Source organism: Tyto alba, unplaced genomic scaffold, assembly GCF_018691265.1.
Source record: "Tyto alba isolate M040663 unplaced genomic scaffold, T.alba_DEE_v4.0 Super-Scaffold_8, whole genome shotgun sequence".
Lineage (NCBI taxonomy): Eukaryota > Metazoa > Chordata > Aves > Strigiformes > Tytonidae > Tyto > Tyto alba.
In genome coordinates, this window is record NW_024881329.1 from 16,144,195 (window position 1) to 16,167,080 (window position 22,886).

Consider the following 22,886-nt stretch of genomic DNA (forward strand, 5'->3'; position numbering starts at 1 on the left):
ATTAGTCTGTCCAATGCCACTTTTTTCGTAGCAGAGGATAAAGCTTCAAAGAACACAAATCATTTCCACTGCCATCAGAAAGGGGAATGGAGGAATAAACAATCAAGCACAGAAGACCAGATTTTGTCTTCATCTATAAGATTTCATTATCTGTATCATTATCTTCACCTAGCAGGTGTTATTACTGGTCATAAAAACTATCTAGTTTCTTTAAAAAAGCTGATGCAGGAGACTCTGAACTATGCACCCCATCAGTAAATTCTCCGATATCCACTTTGCTATCTACATAGATAAACAATCCACTGGCACTAAGTTGCAAGACACAAGACTCAGAGATAAAATGTCCAAGAGCTGACAGTTAAAGATAATTATCCTTGTTTTGAAGGTTAAGAACCTTAGTATTTTATATTATTTTTTTCTTAAAGATGTCACAATTGCCAGAAATAAAATATAACTTACCAAAGCTTTCAAAAATTCTTTCACATGAAAGCATAGGCAGTGCTGTCATTGGAACATATGTTACAACTTCAGTCAAGCCTTGCAAAGTCCAACATTTCCTCATTATAGGGGGTCCCAGATATAAAAACACGTCCCGCCATCTATCCACCAAATTTTATACAAAAATATAGAACTCCTTGGCCAGAATCATGAATGAATAATCAATGTATTATTTCAGTTAGAAACATACTTTGAAACAGTGTTATACTCTACCACCTCTTCATGGTCATGAATACACCAAAACCACATGCCACACTTTTTACCATCAGTAACATCCAAAGTTCTGAAATTCCAGAATCTTGAGTTCAAACTACTAGATAACAAACAGTATTTACGTACTGCTTTGGAACACTGTTCTGCTATGATTTGTACTATTTAAGTAGGCTTTTAAAAATTAGCACACTTCTAAGTATGGTGCTACTTATTTGGAGTAGGTCTTCTCATTATCAGTGCCTCGGAACATCTCCTACTGCCAGACAACTGAAACATGTACTTGTGGATGTAGAAATGTCTACAGAAATGCCATTCTTTGTAACTCAACCCCAGTAATCACAACAAGGGGACTTGCCCTACAAATCCACAGCCAGCTGGCAAACGCTACCCGATAGCCTGCAACTGGACTCGTAAGCCGAGGAGCCCACTGACGCTTGCGAGGATCCAGCGGGCAAGCAACCTGGCATTTCGGCAACAATAAGCCTGTCAGGATGCTGAGCACGGCCCTGGGCCCGAATGCTGGGAAGGAGCCACATGAGACCTCGTTGAGGGCATGGCCAAGCCAGCACTGCTTCACCCCAGCTCCTGTCCCCCTGCACCTCCTTGGCAGTGCCCCTCCTCATACAGCAGGGTCACTGGGAATATCATCTGTTTGTGTTTTGCTTGATTTCTGCAGAAAGTACTGTACAAATGAATGGGGAGTACAATCCATTTAGAGTAAGAGCTTTCTATTTTCAGGTTGATTTTCACACTTCAAAAAAAAGAAAAATTGAGAATACATACACCCCCTCACCACAGGTGCCTGAAAGGGAAAATACTTTTTATGCTCTCTATAAAAATAACTGTCTGCTTGTAATGAAATGTCATATTTCCTACATAATATAGAACAATATAGGTTTATACAGTAATCTTCAGTGAAACATCACTTCACACTTGAATGATAATGCAATCTCAGCAAAATAAATAAACAAACATAGATGCGACTTTCATATGCCCTTCTATGTGATTATATTTTCTTAATTTGAAATACTGACTGTCTGGAGGGGTTTTTTAAACATACCAAAGTGTTTCTAAAATTAAACAAGAAAAAAAAGCAAGCATACACAGTTATTTGAAAGTACAACAGGCACAAATCATCTCCTAGCATCAAGTAAAGGCAACTTTCTAACTTCGGCAAAACAGAGAAGCAGAAGACACACCTATGCCAGAGAGAGAGTATTTGTTGCCTGATTTTCATTCCTCATTTTTTTAAGCCGCAGGTCCAAGGAAGAAGTGCCAAACACAAAGCAATCGTGCAGTTTGCCAGGACAGCCAAACCCATTTAGCTGCTGTTATCCCACATTTCCCTAAACATTGCCATCACCCCCATTCCCAGGGATGCCACCTTGTCCCAGATGAGCCCATTTAGCCCCTGACCAACACAGCACTACCAAGCCAAAAAGGAGCTACGAGAGGAACCGCACCCCAGGCTACACTCGTGCAGGGGGGCTCAGCAGCTGTGGCACGACTCTGGCCAGGACCCGCAGAGCAAGACCACAGCACCCTGCTTAGCTGCAGCAAGCTCTTACATGCTCAGTCACCCTGGTAAGTTTTATTCGCAACTTCAATTACAATATTCACTTTCAGCACCCTCAAAATAAGTCTCAAAGTTTTATTTTAGAATGGATTTGTTTTCACTTCATTGTAAGACCAGTCCAGATGAATGGTAATGCTGCTCTGGGGCCAAAGATGTCAGGGTAAGCTTTACCTTGTACGTATGTAATGTACAGGTATTTGGTGCACACTAACTCTACATGACAAATGGAATTAAGAAGGTACAATAATTCAGGATTAGCATCAGTCCTTACAAACCTGATTGAGGCCTTCAAGTCATGTCTTCCTGTGTGGATCCACTGCTCTACGCATCACTGTATCTGCCAACTGAGAATTAAAACCTCAGGCTTTTGTTACTTGTAGAAAGGAAGAAGCTGGCTTCAGCTTCATTAGAAATGGCATAAGAAAATGATCACCACACAGAAGAAGACAAAATGAGTTCGAGAAAGAGAAGGATAATGCTAGAAAAGCCAAACTTACTCTGATGTCAGTGTCACAATCCATGACACAACGGAAAGTACATGACCATTTGGGCTGGAATTTTAAGTAATGAAAAATGTGCACCAGTTCCTACAGGCTGAATCCAAATCCACCTGGGAAGTAAATGTTCTTTAATAGATGTTTCTATCAGAGGAAAAATACCAAAATTCAGTTCTGAATCAAGTCATGTTTTCTAAAGCAAGAGAAATGTTTCATCATTCACTAGCCTGCCTGAATACCTTTTCTTTCTACTTCCTTACTTTGGTAGAGTACATACTGCAGAACACATTGCATTATTGGTATCTTCAATCATTTTGAAGCTATTTGTTTCAACATGCTTTCAGGAGAACCTTTGCACAGTCACTCTGGACAAGCAAGTAGAAACTAACCCTGCAACAACAGAGAATCTGGATTTCAGCTACAGCAATTAAATAATCGAATATTGCAGCATATTGGCTTTTACATCGCTATGGGCAAAATCCAATAAAACTGAATTCTCTATTAAAACAAAAAAAAATCCAGTGCCCCAATTTTTAAGTCATCTGCTTTCAAAAAATGGAACCAAGAGTAGAAGGAGGATCAAAAAATAGCAGCTCTCAACGTAGAAAGTTTCTAAAACACGCTCAGGATGAGAACACATGATAGCATCACAAAAGGCAGGTACTTCATCAAAGACTCTCAAGTGGGATCCAGTGTACAACCTCCTTTCTGCACACTGATCCCACAAAACATCTTTCAAAGAACTGGTGGGGAAAAAAAACCAAACAAAACAAAACACAACAATATAACAAAACAAACCAACAAAAATAGAACAACTCAAAACATTACTGGTGCTAGATGCCCACTCCTTCGTGCTCTCCTAAAACCATTCCTCAGTCCACACAAACCACAAACAGATCCAAAAGTTCACAGAAGAATGCTAACACCAACCACAAGGATCTTCTCCAAAAAATAAGTTACTTCACTACCAAGCAGGAAACACTTCAGGTAGTTGTCCTTCCATGCCTAACAAGGGCAAAATGTAGTTATCTGCAGATAGCACCAATTTTTTATTTTAAGCTGCGGGGAGAAAATTCACACAAATTTCTCCTTATTTGCAAGCAAAATAAGACTTTGCAACATGCTGCTGTCACGGGAATAGGCACAGAGCCATGTGAATCCCTTAGAACACTTTGGGTGCTCAATTCGGCTGTCAGCATTCACGTTCGAGACAGCCCACCCCACGCTGCGGAGACCCAGCAGCCAAGGAACAGCGTACCGACACGTCACCCAGGCACAGACCCAGACCCAGCCACCGTGCCTGCCACTCGCCTGCACTGCCTCCAAGCCAGGCTAAAGCACAGGCTCTAGCAAGCTGTGGGGTACTGCCAAGGGAAAATAAATGCAAGTTGCCTTAAAGTGCTGAGCAGGCACTGGCACAGCAGGGAGCAGCACCGCCTCTCCTACCTCCCAGGGGTGAAATCCCCTCACCCTTCTCTTCAAAACTGTGTTACCAGGGAGGACTAAAGAAGGCACAACGTATTCTCACAAGCACATCTCTGCTTCTAGATATTTTCACCAGTATGAAATGCCATTGTAAATGATTTTGCCTTGCTAGCTCCACTCAGAGTCAGTAATAAACAGTAGGAAATCATGTTCAACAGCACAGCTTTCTAAATTATGATTATTCATTATAAATCACTTTTTACATGTTGCTTCAGACAGTTTCTCAAGAATAAGATCCATCTGCAGTGAAATGCTTGGTGATTTTAATATGCAAGCCTCCTACAGAGATGATGTCTCATTTTAATTATTGTTTCGGTTTAATGGGTTTTCATTAAATTAGAGGATGGAGCAATTACCAGGGTGAATAGCTAATGTTACAAAGGTAAGTTCCCATGACTATACAGCAAAAGTAGTTCTGCTGGAGAAGATGGAAAAATAGTGTAATTCAATGTAAACTTTCGTTTTGCATGATGCAAAACTAGCATGGCAATAAGTGTTCATATATTGCTGGCATTTTGATATACATGTTTGTAAACAAGTTTACAACCAGATCTCTCCTAACAAAATTAATCTAGCATTTAAAATTATATATATATTTCATTCCTTTCAGGAAGCTATTGCAAACCCAATCCTAAAACTCCAGATGCCAGGGACAGCAGAATTTTAAGTCACTAAAGAAATCAAACAGAGACTACTTATCAAATCACACTTTCTCCCCAACCAATAATTTAGTTGATTTAGTGGCTTAATGTCGGACTCTTCACTTCTTGAAAATTGGCCTGACTTGAGCACTAGCTAGAATGACCACACTCCTGTTAATTAAGTAGTTGTCAGAGAGTCTAAGTCCTTTGTTTGCTTTATCAGCATTTCAAACTGAACCATGGAAATTGAGTATTCTGGAACAAACAGAGCAGCAGATATTGCACAAGACTTGGAAATTAATATGTGCCAAGAAAGAAGGCAGCCGCCTATGTTTCTCTAGCCCCAGCCAGCAAAAGGTGCCCTAAGCAACAGAGAGAGCATGGTGGCAGAAAGCTGTAGCAAAGCCTACACTGAGAAACTGCCCCTCTTTCACTGCATATGGGTTTCATATCTCCAGGGCCCTTCCTTGTCTTTTCCACCCAAATGGACAGAATGACCAAGGAAAGCGTTTGAGTCATCTCTCCAGCAGCAGAAGGATGAGCAGCAGGCCTGGGCACACGCGCAGCACCAAAGTGGACACCGTCCTCAAACCATTTGGCCATTACAGAGCAAAATCAGAAAATTGGAGTAAGCCAAATGGCTTTGCAACAAAGTTCCTGCTGAGAACAAGGGTGGTCTCCTTGCTGAGGCTACGTATCACCTGTTACCCAAGGCAGCCACTTCAACTTGTTTCAAATATTTTAAGCAGCTACTGAGCTCAGGCTCGCCTTCTGAAGTAGGCTCTGTTGTTTCCTCGAGGGACTCGTGCTGAAATCAAGACTATTTACAAATGGTTGATCCCTTCAATTAAATGCTTGGTAGAAATGCTCCAGAAGTTACGTTACCACTAAGAGCACTTAATCTGCTCTTAAATCATGTGAGTTAATCAAATTACATGTGTTGTTAGTTAATTAGTTTGGGAGTCACATAACATCTTTTCCACTGTTTATCTATATTAGGTAAGTTATCACATCATTGTGACTATAAAGTTGAAGACTGCTACTTGCAAATTTGGAAAATAACAACAGCATTTTGACAGAAAGAACACACATTACACTACCAACACTGTCATGTTTGAGCAGAGCCAGTGGCAATGTATGCAACGTTGGGAAAAAGCAGTAATTGCTAGGAATCGTTACATATATGCTGTCCATTTTGCAGGAGTATTGTCCACTTCAGGGATCTATTTTAAGAGAATATTAAATGCTCATGTCATACAAAATAAAGAGCCAACCAAAAATACTGGTGCTGTTCTGGCTTCACGCAAAAGCAAGCTAAGCAATTTCTTCCTCCCCTTCTACAAAACATTTTCAGATATGCTCAGTCACAGTCCCAAAAAATTTAAAAGTACTTTTAAAGAACTATAACATATACTGAATTGAAGAAAACATGTTCTTCAGCCACATTTGTTGAAAACAAACTTCAGATGGTAGCAGAAGATGAGTAGTGGCTAGAAACAAAAATCAGATATAGAAGTCAAGTTTTGCAAATTACTATTTGTAGTTTGGACCTATTTCTTCCCACAACAACCCTTAGTGTGTTTTTAATCTAGAAGCAAAATTTACGCTTTCTCAATAGAGCATGCAGAGAGATTGGTCCATTTGTATTTTTCAGCAATATGTATTAATTCTGATTTCTCGTTTAGCACTCTTCTTTCTTACAGGTAATAATAAATGCTCCTCATACTTCATAGCAACAATATTAAAAATAGGTATCAAGTACTTCTGAAGTGCTTTAGGATTCCTAACTTTAACATGAATATGACAGATATAGTCAACAAGTAACCCATAACCTGGATTTTCAACAAAATTTTAAGGACCAAATCCCACTGAATCAGGAGAGAAGCTGAATGCCTAAATTTGACTCTGTTGAAAATCACAGTCTAACTTCAGCAAGGGTACATCAAAATCATAATTTGTCTCCTTGGTGAAAATCTGCATTCTTACACGTGTAAGTCAAAATACTAGTTTTAAATAGTTCATTATCAGGGAAGTTTCAGCAAAACAGAAACCTCTGACTTAGTTTCTTCACTTGCAGAAAGAGGTTACGATGCCTAATGCTACTCATGGCAACTAACAGACCTGGATACACCTACACAAAGGTTTTCATTTCCAGTCCAGCAAAGCCTTTTATCACATGAATAATCCAACTAAAGGCAATGAAATTATCCATAAAGTTCAAAGCAAGCATATGCTGAGGTGCTCTCTTGGTTCAAAAACTCCCAATGACTTGACACACTAAATAGTTTTTTAATTACTTCTAAAGCATTTAGCTCATTTATTACTAAAATCTCATGGTTTTGTCTTTATTCTCTATGTATAATTTGTACAAGCATTACACAAATGTGTTTCATGAACTAATTTTCCCTTCTGTTTTCTTTCCCTCAGAAAAATCACTTCCATGTTATTGCTAAAGCAAATTAAATCCTGGGTGTCTGTTTTATTTATTAACTGCATGATAATAGCATGAGGCGTAATACATTTGTCAAAGCCCTTCTCTACTGAAGTAGAATCTCTGCTGTCAGCCTCTTTACATTTATATTCAATATCCTAGTTGTCTTTGTTTCTTGGAACACACATAACCACACATTTATACATTCTCCCAAAAATATGTATAAATTCGATTTGTGAAGTGTTCCACACCCCCCCAACAAAGAATCAGAAATACAGCAAACATACTTAGTCATTCTCCACAAGTTTTATATGAATTGAGAGATTTAAGAATTTTCAAAAAATGTCACAATAATAACTGTTTTATCTTTTTACACCATAATTATGATTTGGAGCATTGCTTTTCTTATTTCACCCAAGCATACCACAACTCATGAATAAAATATGACAACTTTGATAGCATCCATTGCTGTGGGTTCATCCGTAACAGCAAACGTGCTTGGGGTACTAAGAGCTCCCTTTTGCTCCATAAGCCTTTGTTTCTGAAAATAAGCTTTTATTTAAGTAGAACTGCCACATGTGTCCCCCCTTTTTTGCATTTCTTGCCATTAGCAATAACACCAGCAATAATGTTTACTTTTTTTTTTTAATGACTACATTTTGAGACAATTAGGATGGCATAAAGCTAGAACGGCAGAATATCCCATCTGAAAGCTGGTACTCACAAGACATCAAAAAACATTAAAAGCACTGCCAGCATCAGAGAACAAAAGGCTAACACAGAGGACCATGACTTTTAAATGTGTGGGCAATACTATTTTAAAAAAGAAACTTGATTTTGTTCTGGCTTCATAATTAATTACAATGAACTAAACCTAAACTAAACAACTTCCACTATTTTCCTAATAAGATTACTGTAACTAATACTGCAGACTCCTCCTACCACAACTTATCAATAAATTCCATTAAAAAGAAGACTTAAGCTGAAGTGCAGTACATGAGGCCTCCAAAATACCGGCATTTACCAAATCATTCTGCAAACATCATGTTTTAAGGCTGTGCTGTTTCATTTCCCAAACACCATGATGAACATCCAGAGACCTCCACAAACCAAGAAAAATCATGACACACACATGTACAGAACGCACTCCCCTCCCACACATCTTGGCTTCATTAATTTCCCCTGTCCCGAAGAACAGGCTTTAAAATTTTAAGATTGCTATGCACAGTGAGCCAAAGTGGAGAGACAAAAGCAGAGGCAGGTCTGAATGTCATCTGTAGATAGTCCATCATAGAAGCAGGGAGTATTTAACCTCCAAAATCCAGTTTTACATGTGTTAAGCTCTCAGAGCATCTTTGCTTCCTTCCAGTTTTCAAAAGATAAAAAAATGAAAAGGAAAAAAAAAAAAAAAAAAGGAGAACAGAAAGGAAGGACAAGACAGAGAAGTAAGCTTTACAACACAAACTTGTCCACTGTTGGAGGTGTCTGTTCCCACTGGTGCCAAATGGAAAACTCAGAGCTTCAGAGGGAGGAGTCAACCTTGTGTGCAAGGGGAGGACAGACTCAGTAAAACAATTCATGCAGCTGCACAGATTCTATACTATTTTTTTTTGTATTTATAGCACAGAAGACCAATGGGAAACTCAGCTGTAACTATGTAAGAAATGTTATTACACAATGAGGGAGGATGGGGGACTGAAAGACCATAACAAGAGATTTTTAGGAAGCCAAAACATCAGTGCTCAGCTACAGTATTTATTGCTCCAAAACAGCGATTCACAGATCCCTGTTGTCAGAATTACAGAACCAGCTTTGCTCTTTTAGCATGTATGCAGCCTACATAACTGAGGATTTAGATTAATGTTTTAGTGGACATCAGGTGCCAAAACCAATTTTTTGTGTGTTCTATTAAAAAAAAAAAAAGTCTAATGCTCTGCATTTTGTCTCATTGAATAGGCCACCAAAGGCAAGGAAATCACATGATATAATGCCATAAACCAGCACAGTACGACATGATTACTTCACACCATTTATGTGGCAAAAAATGAAAAATAAGAGAAAAAACGTCCCCCTCGTGTCATTTATACACCTGCACTGCAGGTGGCAAGATTAATGTAGAATTTGGCATAGAAGAAGTAGGTTGAGGCCTCAAGTAGCATCTAATTTTTATTCTTGATAGGTAGTGCAAGACAGCAGGGTTTTTCACCACAGGAAATGGTCCATGCCTGGCTCTTGCATTAGGTTTGATTATATCTGCCTTTGTGCACTTTTTAAAGGTACAAAATCTTAAGAAAAATTAAAACAAAAAAACATTGTATGTGTTTAAATTCATGTGATAATAATTTAAAATACCGCTACTGCCTTTCAGGCAAAAGATGTAGCTCTGTTTAGAAGTAATTTAATCAAGTAGGATGAGTGTAAATATTCTTCTCAAATGGATATTAGCACATTTCTACTAAAATTGTTTTAAAGATTAAGAGATCCCCCTTGGGGTCAAAATCAACCGTAATGGGCTACTTTGTTTGGTTGCCTACAGTGAGAACCCAATTCTTCAGGGTTGCTTTTCCCTCCCTCTGCATTTCAAGCACTTGCAGCCGAGCAGTGCCAAGTAATGCTCCGAGCCCACTGTCCTTCACCCCAGCACGGGGCCAGCGACCCAGACCTGCAGTCCTGGGCGCAGGGCTCTCCGCCCAGGGATACGTGGCACTGGGCAGGGACTCGCCTCAGGGCAGCACAGCTCAGGTACTGACTCTGCCTCACCCCAACTTCCCAGGGCTCTGACTAGCACACAGGCTTGTTTGGCAACATGGTATAGAACAATATTCTTACTCCAGTTTAATACTCATTTAGTAAACAAGTAGTTAATAAAACCTGATCACATGCACTATGACATGACTTAAGAGTATCAGTTTGCCAGAATCCTTTGCAGAAAAAAGACGATTTTTCTGGTATTTCTTTTTTGATGAAGATATGAGAAGCTCAAACTGTAATTCTTAATTTGATCTAAACTGATTTACTTTCAAGGACCTAGATGCTCACACAGCATGGAAGCATGCAACACTAGCAGTATCAGAAACTAATTTCTGCATCCCTCTCTCTGCCCACTAAAGAGCAGAGACCTTTTGTTTCCTTTCTGCTTATCTTCGTTACAGGACTTTGTCAATAAGTTGCCAGAAGCATTCGAGGCTTTTAGCATACTAGAGAAATACTGAAGTGTTTATCCCACTTCCCCTCTGTCCTTAACACCATGGCAATGAAGACAGACAAGCAGCACAATTATTGTCTCTCACAAAAGCAAAAATAACTGCCAAGGACAGAGGCAATGTATGCTCAGAATTCTTCCCTAATCATTACAGACGTGATGGGAAACCCAAAAAAATGTCAAGTAACAGAAGGCAGCATGACAACATTCAGGATGGGCAGAAGAAAAAAAAAAAATAAAGTAGAGATTGGTAACTGTCTCATGTGACTAGGTTTCTATTTTAGTCTACACTTACTTGGGGCATGTAGGGGTGTTTGAAACAAGAGTATATGGAACAAGAAACACTGAAAGGTTTTACAAGTTACACCTTCGTATCAACATGCTGCATAAATTTTACTCCTAGACAGGGTTCTAACATAATTCAAACATGAAACAAGAATGGAAACAGCCAACACTGGATAGGTATATACAAGTATTTTAAAAACTGCTTTTGGAAACTGACAAAGTTAACAATAGTTCATGTATCTTCAAAGCCTAAAAGCACTGTTCAATAATTATGTCCCAAGTGATCTTTAATTTCCTCCACTAAAGATGATTCATCTCACTCATCCCCTCCTAGCTCATTGTATTCCAACACCAGATCATTCCTCTGTTCTGAAAATGGTCAGCTTTGCAAAGTAAAAAAAAAAAACAAAAAAAAAAAACACACTTTGCCTAATGATTTTATTGGAAATATATATAAACATTGTGTATAGAAAACACATTAAAACAGTAGCTATATTTAAAATATATATATAAATGAGAAGTTAGACAAATCTTAGGGTTGAAATCTCACAGGCAAACCTTGAACAACTCTCTGGGGATGCACATTCCAACACCGTTCTTAATTACAGGATCACACACCAGCTTTCTAGATCGCACTTGCCTCAGTCAGTCCACAAAGTAAAAAATAAAGAGCAAAATTATTTATTTAACCAACAAGGATCTGAAGTTTTGCTTTATTTTTGTTGTTCAGGGCTCACCTTGAACAGTAAATCCACCATACTCAAATCTTTCTCTGAAGACAGAACACACCATGACCAAGTTAATTATTCTAGCACAGTATCTGAGATCTCTACAAATATTAATGAATTCTTTTCACATCACTGTTGTTACAGGAAAGGGCATCAGTACCTCAACTTTACAGGTGAACAACCAAAGCACAACGAAATTAAAGTTCTAAATCACTAATAAAAAAAGCACATTAACCAAGTTGTATCCTCCAAAAACATTTGTTAGAAATTAGCACACATTACAGATATTTTCGGTGCTTTTCCCTATTTTGCTGCCTCTACCACAAGCAAACTTCTAAGACTGCAGTCCTCAGCTTTCCCATCCAGGCCCCAGCACCTGGCCTGCCTCTCCAATCTGCTTTTCCCAACTGCCATCCACAGCTCCCCCTTCACCATGTTCTTCATCCCTGCACCTTCCTCCCCAGTCTGAGTCCTTGTATCACCCTCATCGCAGCTCCTCTGCCCAGCCCTCACCCGTTCCCGCCCTGGCCTCCAGCCCCTCACCACAGCCATTTCTCCTCTCTCCCCTCCACCTCCCCGGCTGAGGCCCAGCTTCTTTGCAGTGCCTGTCACTGTCCAGCTCCTCTCACCGCTGCTCAGCAACTCCACTATAGTTCATCCCAACTATAGTATTGTCACTTTACATACCCAGTCCTTGCCTCTAAATTTCCAGCTTTATCTCCCAATCCTTTCCAGCTTCCACAGAGGTCTGGGAAGAGAAGGGTGGAAAGCAGCAGAAACACTCAAGATCCCAAAAAAAGGGATCAAGACCTTGCTCTCCATCCTGATGACAGACACAAGCCCAGAAACCATCCCCACCATAGAAGTCGCACTCCACCACCACCCTATTGGGTACAGCCAGCCCAGCTGTTGATATATTATTTTAGTTCTAATTTTAGCAGTGCTATAAAAAGCATCTTTGACAAAGGGCTGAAAGCACCGAGGGAACTCTCTAGCAACTGTCTAGGGTGGTGGGGAAGCTGCCACAGCTCCTAAGAGGCAGGCTGCTGCTCGTAAAAGCAGGTGAATAACCCAAGGGATGAGTGTGGAGGGCGGGTAAGGATCCCACTCTCCTTAGGAATGGGCTGGTCCCTATTTCTCACCACCGCACAGACCTCCATCATGGGGGAAGACACTTGCTGGCCTGGTCCCCATCTCCACACAGCCGCAGGTCACAAGTCACCACCAGGAGCGAGCAGAGGTTCCCGTCCCTGCCTTCAGGGCCAACAAGGCCTGAAAGCAATTGGCTTCCAGCAAATGGTCAATTCTGTTGTCCCTCAGTGAGAGGAGGATCTCAGAGGGAGATCTCCATGAGAAGAGAAGGAAAACGGCCAAAATTTAACACTGAGGAAGCAGCAACACCTGAAATGTTACCACACAGTCAGGCTGAGAGGCTGACCCACACCTCAGATGTAGATACTACTCTTCGTTACACATACAAAGGGGTTTTATTTGATTACAAGTGTTCTTGCCTCCCAAGGTCCCAGGAACTCGGGACAGGCATCCCACAAGCAACATGGGGTCAAACCCCAAATTCACCCCTCTCTGTGGAAATCAGCACAGACCTGCATGAGAGGGCATGTAATGGGGGAAAAAAACTTCACTCGTCCCTTTAAAAATAAAAATAACAGAAGTTCACAAGTTCAAGTAGTTTTCAGAGTTTCCATGAAGATATAACTGTACCCAGGGGCGAGGCGCAGGGCACCTCAGTGAGGTGAGGCGGGGGCTGCCCTGTGCTGGACACAGCAGTTCCAACCGCCCCACCTCAGGACACGGCCCCATCCTGGCTGGTGGTGCCTCAGGGAAAGCCTATCTTCAAGGAGAAAAAAATTCATCCATCTCGAGGGAAGCAGCGAGAGGCTGTGCAGGTACTTGTCTGCGAGACCAAGTGGACGGCAGGCAATACTTGGTTAAAAAGAATAAAAAAAATATCGTTCCCCTCCTCTCTAACAGCACAAGGGTCACCATCTGCTTTGCCAACTGTGCCTAAGTGTGTGGAGGAGCAGGACAGCGGCAGCCCAGCGAGGTGTGCCCAGCGGCTCTGCACACTGCTGTCCCTAAACCTCCCGGCATGACGGGATATTCAGCTAGCAGCAGGCATGGAAAAGGTACTAGAGCTACTCTCTTTTATGACAGCTGAAGGCAGCACAAAGATTCTGAGCCACCCATGTTGCGCCTTCCTAATTTTTTCTGCTGCCGTAAGATTTCTGCTCTGTAAAAACGATACTGCTTATACATAGTATTTGCTATAACCGTAACAGATGAGATCACACAGGAAGCAATGGCTCTTATTGCATTATCTCACATAAAGAGGGACTGACACCCTGAACTCCAAAAATTAAAGTTTATCTCTCCTACTTGCTGCAGACCTCCCTGCCGTCTGCCCCAGGAAGAGTAATTGCAAGTCTCCTCCTCGAGCCATTATCTGCTTCCTCTCATTCAGTCCCTGGCTCTTTTCTGAGCTCTGCAGCTCACACACCTTGCACATTATGCTGGCATAACCGAGCTTTAATACCTGAAGTGGATTAAAGCCTCGTCTCTATCACACAGGTCACAGCCTCAGGTGAGAAAACGTTCAAATACAGATGAATGAAGGCAGCAGCCTACTCAGCCAGCCTTTGAATTTACTGAGCATGCCTCAGTGCTGAGCTACTGCCACACACCATATAGCCTGGGCATACCAAGCGTACCCTGAAGACTGTCCTAGAAGAAGCAGAGCTAACGTTCCTGATATAAAGGGTACGTGTCCACTCCTGACAACAAGATCAACCTACGCACTTTTCCTTATCCACACATCTCAAAGCATAGCAAAGATGGATAGCAATCAAACCCAGCACCACAAAAGCCAACTTTTAGGACCGGGACTCCTAGAGCAGGATGTGGAAACACCTCTACTCTCTAAGCAAGGCAAGGAAGGTGTTTGAAAAAAAAAAAATCAGGATCCATCACACACTGAGACTAAGCACTGACAGAGCAAATTGTACTGCATTTGGAAGCTCAAGCAAGTCTCCTGGGATGCACCTCCACCCACCTTGGGACTACAGCTTTGATCTCTCTTTTGGTCTAAAGCAAGACAGCCCTTTTGTTTCAGGAACTCTTTTCTCATAAGAACACTGCCTTTCTCTGCACTTTAAGATACTTGCTATTCTTTCACCTTTCCTATCGAAGCCATGACTGCACAGAAAAGAAGGTGGCAGTTGCTGGTACAGAGCAGGAAGAAGGAGCATGACTGAATTCTGTGCTGCAGGAGCTGGGGGCCAGGGGTTTCTCTTATAAATCCAGTGGTTGTTTAATACAAGTAAATAAACAGTCAAGGAAAAAAGGACTACATACAACTAGACTTTTAACAGTACTTGTTTTTTTTACTGAGAACTATACATAGTATACATAGTAAAAAGGCCATTCCTAATTTAAAGACTAAGTTGAAAAATACTGCCAGATTGCCAGCAAATGAAACAGCAAAGCCTTAATAAACTTATTGGGGAACTACTTTATAAGTAAAGGCTTTAAGCCTCTGTTAGCTCAGAAGAGGTGTTGAGAGAAGAATTAAAAAGGAATGAGCATAGCTGGCAGGTTGTAAAAGGAATCAAATTTTACTTCCCAATGAGAACTGAGAACAGAACAGAAGTCAGACTGGTTAAGGTAATCACACAATGTAACACCTAGGCTGAAATTTGGGATCAGTCTACCTAGAAACAGGATGACCAGTTAAGCATCTCCTCGTCGTATTTATGAGAGCTCTTCTCTGCCACTGAACTCAAGATCCCACTGAGGTTTCCACCTCCAAGGTCAAGACAAGCCCTGCTTTCCTGTGACCTGAAACATAGAATAAGACTGAGCCCCACTAAGCCAGCCATGGCTCAGTGTTTCTTAATGTACTAAAATTTATACTATAATCCTGTTCTAGGAATTTAATTTTGTCATGTTGGCAAGATACTACTTACAAATGTCTTTCACGCAATGTTTTAACATGTTATTGTAATCCATTATGTGGATGATTAATATTATCAATACATTTCTTTGAGGTAGATTTCCCACCCACCCCCAGAACTGTTTCCTTGAATTCTTCGGACTGCTGGTTGCTAGTGAGGAGATGTGGGGTCAGACACCAGGTTCTTGGGTGCCCAGTTCCCGAAGAGCACTCTAGTTAAGAATCTCCACTCACTATCCTTTGTCCCTTCATGCCAGAACAACCCATCTCAACACAAAGACTTTTTTTCCCCAACTCTTGTTTGTATAAATAAAGATAAATAATAAAGACACCATAACGTTATGGATCTTAAGAGTCAGACTGTTTGCAGACTTGCTATTACGAGTTAGGTATCTGCATTTCATCTATTTCACTGTCAGCACTTAAACTGCATTTTGGATTCCCTCATCCCCATTTCACAGAGAAAGGAACTCAAACACACAAATAATGGAACTGATCAACCAAAAATCCAGCTGAAATACCCTAATAAAAGTCCATGCCCAACAGGACCACTCAGATGACTACACTTAATTATAGGTTTCTATACTTTTCTGAATTAGTAAAAGATTTGCTTGGCCAAAGGTAGCCCACGTCTATCAGTTGACACTTTGGTTCTATGTTGTCACACAATTTGCAACCGAGCCGAATTTGTTTCTTTGCATGTGATACTGCTTCACATGTATATCTGACTTTCAGCTGTTACTACCAATATTACTATAAAATAAGAATACTCCACTGGCTTCACTGAGTTTGTCTTGCACTGAAATCGCTAACTCTCCAGGGAAAAGGGTCCTTCTACATCTTCTCTAGAATAAATCAAATCATGACAACACTCTCAAGAAACTTTGTAACAAACCATTACAGTCACTTACTGTGAGAGAGCTAACATCACTGATCAAAAACCTTATTCAAAATAATAGTTTCTCTTTATTTTTTGTATGTGTTCCCATCACCCTCCTTCTTCAATTCTTCTTTTTGCCTCTAAATGCAGCTGAAATCTTGCTTAGGAGAACAATCCATATTTTCACTACAGCTGTACACATAACTGTCTGGGTTGGGGAAAAATTACCATTTCTCTACCTCAAAGATGCAGACTTCCAGGGACACACAAAGGAACACTCTCAGTTTGAACAGCTCTAGTAAAGCCATTTTATGAAATACATCTTACAAGACAGAAAATGATCCACAGGGAACCTTTGTATAAGCTCAGAGCCCTGTTACATTGCTGTAAGGACACTGCCAAAGGCAGCAGGCAAAACTGTCCCTATGAAAACCACACGCCAAAGAACATATCAACTCTTCTCATTTCCTAAACTAGGAAATCCTCAATGGTAAAAGCATACAAGTGAAGAGGTCTTCTGATGTGGCTCCACATTCAGCATCAACCTGGCAAGTGAAACGGGTCCTGCCCTGCCCAGAGCCCCAAAGGCAATGCTGGAGGAACATGGTGCAGCGAGGCACAGCATGCATTAACTACTCACAGACATAACAACTAATCCAAGCAATGCTTTACTGAAAGGGCCACGTCTTGGAGACTAGAATAGCTGGTTCAAGAGGATAAGTAATTTTGAAACTAAGCACTAACTTCCACTCTTCTCTCTCCTCTGGGAGTGTGATGTTGGCTGGTTGAAATTTTTTGTGAATCTCTGAGGGAAAAAGTATTACTTCTAACTTAGACATAACAGTTGCCCATACCTTGCCTGGAGCTCTATATCAGGTTTACTGTATGGCAAGATAAAAATCAAAATTAAGTATCTCCCGGTTCCAGCCAAAGGAGCTGGCACATAGCCAACCTGTAGTTGTAAAGTAAGTCACCTCTGTTAGTAAAAGAGAATTCATACAGCTGCTGACATACTGCTGACATTTAACAAATAACAGCTACAAACAAGAATGGAAGCAGCCAAAGGGGCAGCTTTGGACTTCCATCCTGCCTGACAACAGCAGCAACAGACCCCTTGCAGACCTCTCTCCAGATGGAGTAACAGACCAAAGGTCTTCAGTGTTCTACTCCCAGCCCAAGGACCAATGAGCTTAACTGAAGAGAATCATTTTCCTGAGCCATCTTCCAAAAAGTTATATACTAGAGGTGATATCCAAGCACAGGGCTATTCCTGTGTGCATTAGCAAAAAAAAAATGTCTGTTGTGGGAATTAAAAAAGCTTTATTTATCTAATTACAGACTTCAAATTGTGTATTCACTTTGTACAGTGAACTTCTGTTCATTGCTTCCCATGAACGTCTATCTTCCAATTTATCTGCTCACATGAATTTTACAAGCTCTACTATCTTTCACACTAGTCTTCTCTAAGTTAGTAAACTACAGGTGGGATCCTCCAAGGCAAGAAGAACTGAATATACATCACATCTTCACCATTAGCCTTCCAAAGCTACTTCCAGTATCAGTGGTTTCAATCAGCATCCTGAAAAACACATCTCAGTCTTCTTCCCTGCAGCTCTGACCACCAATCTGTGAAAACTTGCCATGACAGTTCATCGGTGTGGCTGTGATTAGCTGCATGGAATAACAATCAGAACCACTGAAATATTTTAAGTCAGTCAGGACACTACAGTCCTGAGAATGAATGACTACAATATTTTTTGTCCATGATAGATAAACCTGGAGTCAGAGTACCAAAAGAAAAACAATTGATATATTTAAAGGAATAAATTAATGCTGCTCTTCTGGATATTATGCTGGAAATTAGTGAAAATTGTGCTACTCATCATGTTATAAAAAATTGGAAATGTGACTAACAAATTCTAAGGTCTCCAGAAGCCTCTCTACACTGGCTCATAAACAGGCCTTGGCCAGGTAAAGAATTAACTGAGACTACAGACCCATTTATTTTATTACTTAAAATAAAGTCAGTTAGCATTGCAGATCCAGAACTAGAGCTAAATGAGATCATAATTGTTTGCCTCTAAAAAGAGCTACAGAGGACAGATATTGACAAGTGAGACACTAACATGCACACTTCAACACAGAGTAAAGCACAATAAAGCAAAAACAAACATTGCAAGTCTCCACAGTAAAAATGTTCCCAACTGTGCATTAATGTGCACATTAGTCTCAACTGATACAAATGTCCCTCTCACCTAATAAGCATATTGTAGTAACTCAGTGCTTGCATCCCATGGGACACTGTCTCTTAATCTGGGCCTTACTTAAATCCATGGTAAAACTTGTTAATTCATCCAGAATTTTACTCGCTAAAAATACCCAAAAAACCCTAGCACCATTTTAAAACACTTCACAAGCATTATCTTAGAATATTGAATGAAAAAAAAATAACAGTTCTAAATGACTTATTCTGTACCTGGTAGTCAGCTTAGACAGTTAGATGCAACACTGCTTAATTCTCTCACTTCAACAGTTTCTACAAAGTTGATGAAAGACTTGCTACCTGTCACTAATCAGTGTCAACACATTAAGTGCTTTCTCATAGTTACATAGCTTCGGCTGTGTCTGTCTCCGCATGCATACAATCACAGAGCGAAAGTACAGAACACCACAAGCGAGTCCTTGCCTTGGAACCACTTTGACATATTTAATTAGAAATGAATACTGGGGAGTGTTGAAAAAAAAAAAAAAAACAAAAAACAAAACAACAACATGTATTTCAGGAAAAGAACAAGGGCTATTTCCAAAAAATAAAGCGACAGGGTAAGAGCACCATTACAGGGTATCAGTTAGGCATCAAAGATCTTATGAGCTCATGCAGACACAAGTAAGGTAAGAGAATCGAGGATGTTTATCTTACCTTGGAATAAAAATGCTTTGCTGGCATTGTGCAGTCCTGACACTTGTGTTACCCCAAGGGTTGTATTCACAAGATCCAGTTCTGTGATGATATCAATTTGTAAGTCAGGATCCATTCCAAATCCTACAGCTGTTAGAGGCACAGAGAGAAAGAGAGAGAGATCAATTTTTATTTCAAATCAGGTAATGAAAAGAATGGAGAAGAATTCCTAGTGCAGATATTTCTAGTACCTTCACACACACACACTGTATACAGTAATTACTTGTAAGACAGTAACTCTGCTGTAGGAAAGAGAAGACATTATTTTCCCATTCTTTCAATTAAACTATTTCCTTTCCACAGATTTTACTACACACAAGTTAAAACATTCTAAAACAAATACATTAATCCAGTATCTTCATAAGGCTAAATAAATAAATAAAAGTATAACCACCTATGCAAAAAGATGAAAGAGATTTGCAGCATTCATCTATTGGCCACGCTATTTCCAGGGAGACGCGAGGACTGAAAATTCCTCTCACATTTCATACCTAGCTGCAACTAACAGATCAGGCCCCACAGCTCATAGTCTAAATGCAATCTATTTTCCCAGCTGGGCAAAATGACCCTGGAAGAGATATGGTAGCAGGGCAAAGGACTCCATCCTGTAATGCAAGAGCCCCGGGTGACTCACAACTGTTTGATATTGCTTCAGAAGCACTCCTCCATATCTGAGCACAGCCGGTGCCTGTGAAGCATGCCAAAGCTTACATACAAAGATCAGACATTGATTCACCTAAACCACCAGTAACGCCTTTTGGCCTGCAGGAGAACCTACTGGAGAAGCACAAATCTAAACCTCAAATTTAGAAATGGCTTATGCCCAGGAAAACACTGGTCGCTCCTTGAACTAATAGGGAACTGATGGGATTGACAGAGAAGACACACACTCGAGCAGTTTGAAGTTGCTATGTTCAAAAGTTCAGGGCGACTTGATGGTTATGGCACACCAAGCTCATTAAACAGATCTCCTTTTTCTGGGGATGGGAAGAGGCCAGTCTGACCACAGTGTCCCTCCCAACAATTTGTAGCATGATATATGTGCATATGACACAGGTCAAATATCTCGTCTGGGATCCAAGCACTGAATTTTTGACATTTTTCACTAACATTATTAGGAACAGGAACAGGCTCCAAGAATGAAATCCTGACACAGCTGAAGTCAATGGTAAAGGTCCCACTGACTTCCATGGAGCAAGGACATTACCTATAAAGCACATCCAGATTGATTTCCACTGAGTGGACTTCACATTCAGGTCTAAATTGATTCATTTGTTATTCCGGGACTGTGCTTCTGGATCAGTTAAGCAGCAAATATTCTAGTTTGATTCTTTGAAAGGCTCTAAGAAATTACTGAGGTGTACAGAACGAACAAGGAGTTACGTATTCTACTCATAAATCATCTGTACCACAGCTCTTTCTCCTTTACTCAAGGATTAAAATTTGTTGGAATAACGTGTTGTGCTGAACCAGAGGGTTCTACTGCACAAGGGACAGAGTAGTAAAAAATACTGAAAAGACAGCTATAGGAGGTCTCTAGCAACCTTGCTCCACAAGGAAAATTAAGATCCAGAGTCATCTGGCAGCACTGAAGCTCCAAGTTTGCTGAGATACCTGAGTACATACACAGTGATTTCATAACGATGTGGGGATACGTACCTTTTTGTAGAAAATTATAATTAGAGAATATGAACCCAGATAAACTTCTCCAAAGGTAAAAACTTCCCAGTTAATCAGCAGTATCATCAGGCTTCTAGTACTGTCTTAGGCTTCACCCATGCTAGATGCTCAGGCACTGACCAGCCACAACTGATGCGGTGCACACTGTTGTGGCTTCTCCTTCTGGAAGAAACACTGGCATCAAAAATAGAGCCAGCTAGGTCTTCTGGTCCCAAACCACCCACACAGTCAAGATGCTGCTGAAGAACTGTACCCATGCTGCAATAGCCACCATTCGCCAGTGACTGCTTTCCTTTAGCATACCTGCCCTTTGATCAACAGGAGATAACTCAGCCACCTTTTCATTCCCAACCTATAGCAATTCATCCAGTGCAAGGGATGCAACCTACAAACACATACAAAAATACAGGGAGCAACCTTTCGGGAGGGGAAGAATAAAAAAATAAGTAAAATCTTAAAAAAAAAAAAAAAAAAAGACTAATATTGCTTTAGAAGAAAAACAGAAGGACTTATTATTTCTTCTAAGGTTTTAATTCAGAAGAAAAGTAGCACACTGTAAATTGTGTGAACTTACTTAAAAGGAAGGGTATCATTGGCTGTCCTTGCCATGAACAGAGTATGCTGTTCCTCATCTGAAAGGGGTTAGATCTATTCAGATCAGCAAAAACCTACTAATATGAAGGGAAGTCGAGTAGGGACTAAAACTCACTCAACAGAAAGGACAAACTATGTCCAGTAAGCCAAATCCTGACCCCACTGAAGTGAGTGAAAGCTCTGCCACAGACATCAACAGAGTGAGGAGGGAAACCACATCTAGCAAGTGTAGGCAGTCCCATAAATCACAGTAGCTCCACTGCTCTATTAAAGCTGTTTATTCCAGCCTGAATACCCAAGGCTCAACAAGTATAGATCACTGTAGCTCCACAGGCTTCGATTTATGCCAGTGAAGGATCTTGTGTGACAACTTCAGTGTGCCCCCTTCCAGCTTTTAAAATGCTTTCAAAAGCAGAGACTATTTCTAATGTCACAGCAACTATTTAACAAGAGCCTACACTGCTTGAAATACCTAGCCATTTTCCTGTGCTGGCTCTTCAAACTGCAGCAGGCACTCAAAATCCTAGTTAATAATTAATAAACAACAAATCAGCAGCTTCAGTATGATAACCAAGTCTCCTTTTCCCCTGTGGTCTCCCACAGTCTATCAGAAAGATACCACAGGCATATCAACTGCACTCGCCTCTAGTATTTTATGCTGCCTCTCTTCAGTGGAACAAGAAGCTGGAAATACTGTTTCTTTCTGGAGTAAAAATTAACTATCAACCTGTCTGCTCTCACTGGAGAACAGTGCGAAGCTTGGGCCCGATCCTGACTGATATCGCTTTCAATTCCTATTTAAAGTAACTGGGCCAATTCCCTTAAACCAGTGGCTTACACAAGCAAAACTTCAAATGATTCGGTCAGGTGGGCGGGAGTAGAAATCATCTCAGGACTTGGCGGATTTGGCCCAATGTGAACTGAAGGCACTACAGTAGATTAGAGGATTAAGCCGTATAATTATGAATGATGTCACTAGGAAATCCCTAACAGAAATTAATTCTGCCTTACAGCTCCGACAGCTTGTATTCTCTGCTTGCGCCTTTATCACCTACACCCGAGCACCGAAAATCATGCCACGCTCCATCAGGCTAATGTGCAGCCATGCAACATATGCAGCACATTTATAATTTCCTCAACATGTGTAACATGGTATTTGGGGATGGAAAAACTTTAAGTAAAAGCACGCTCAATGCAACTAAGTCATTTCCCCGTACCCATCTGCAATCATTCAAATGATAAAGAGT

At 40.6% G+C, this 22,886-nt stretch overlaps 1 protein-coding gene across 2 annotated transcripts in view; it reads right to left on the reverse strand.

The window, feature by feature from the left end:
- NELL1 (neural EGFL like 1) overlaps positions 1–22,886 on the reverse strand; it is a 296,981-nt gene that overhangs the window by 273,076 nt on the left and 1,019 nt on the right. For both annotated transcript variants that reach the window (XM_042785467.1, XM_042785466.1), the window contains exon 2: positions 19,327–19,455. In XM_042785467.1, the coding sequence (XP_042641401.1) occupies positions 19,327–19,455 (129 nt within the window). The remainder of the gene's footprint in view (positions 1–19,326; positions 19,456–22,886) is intronic.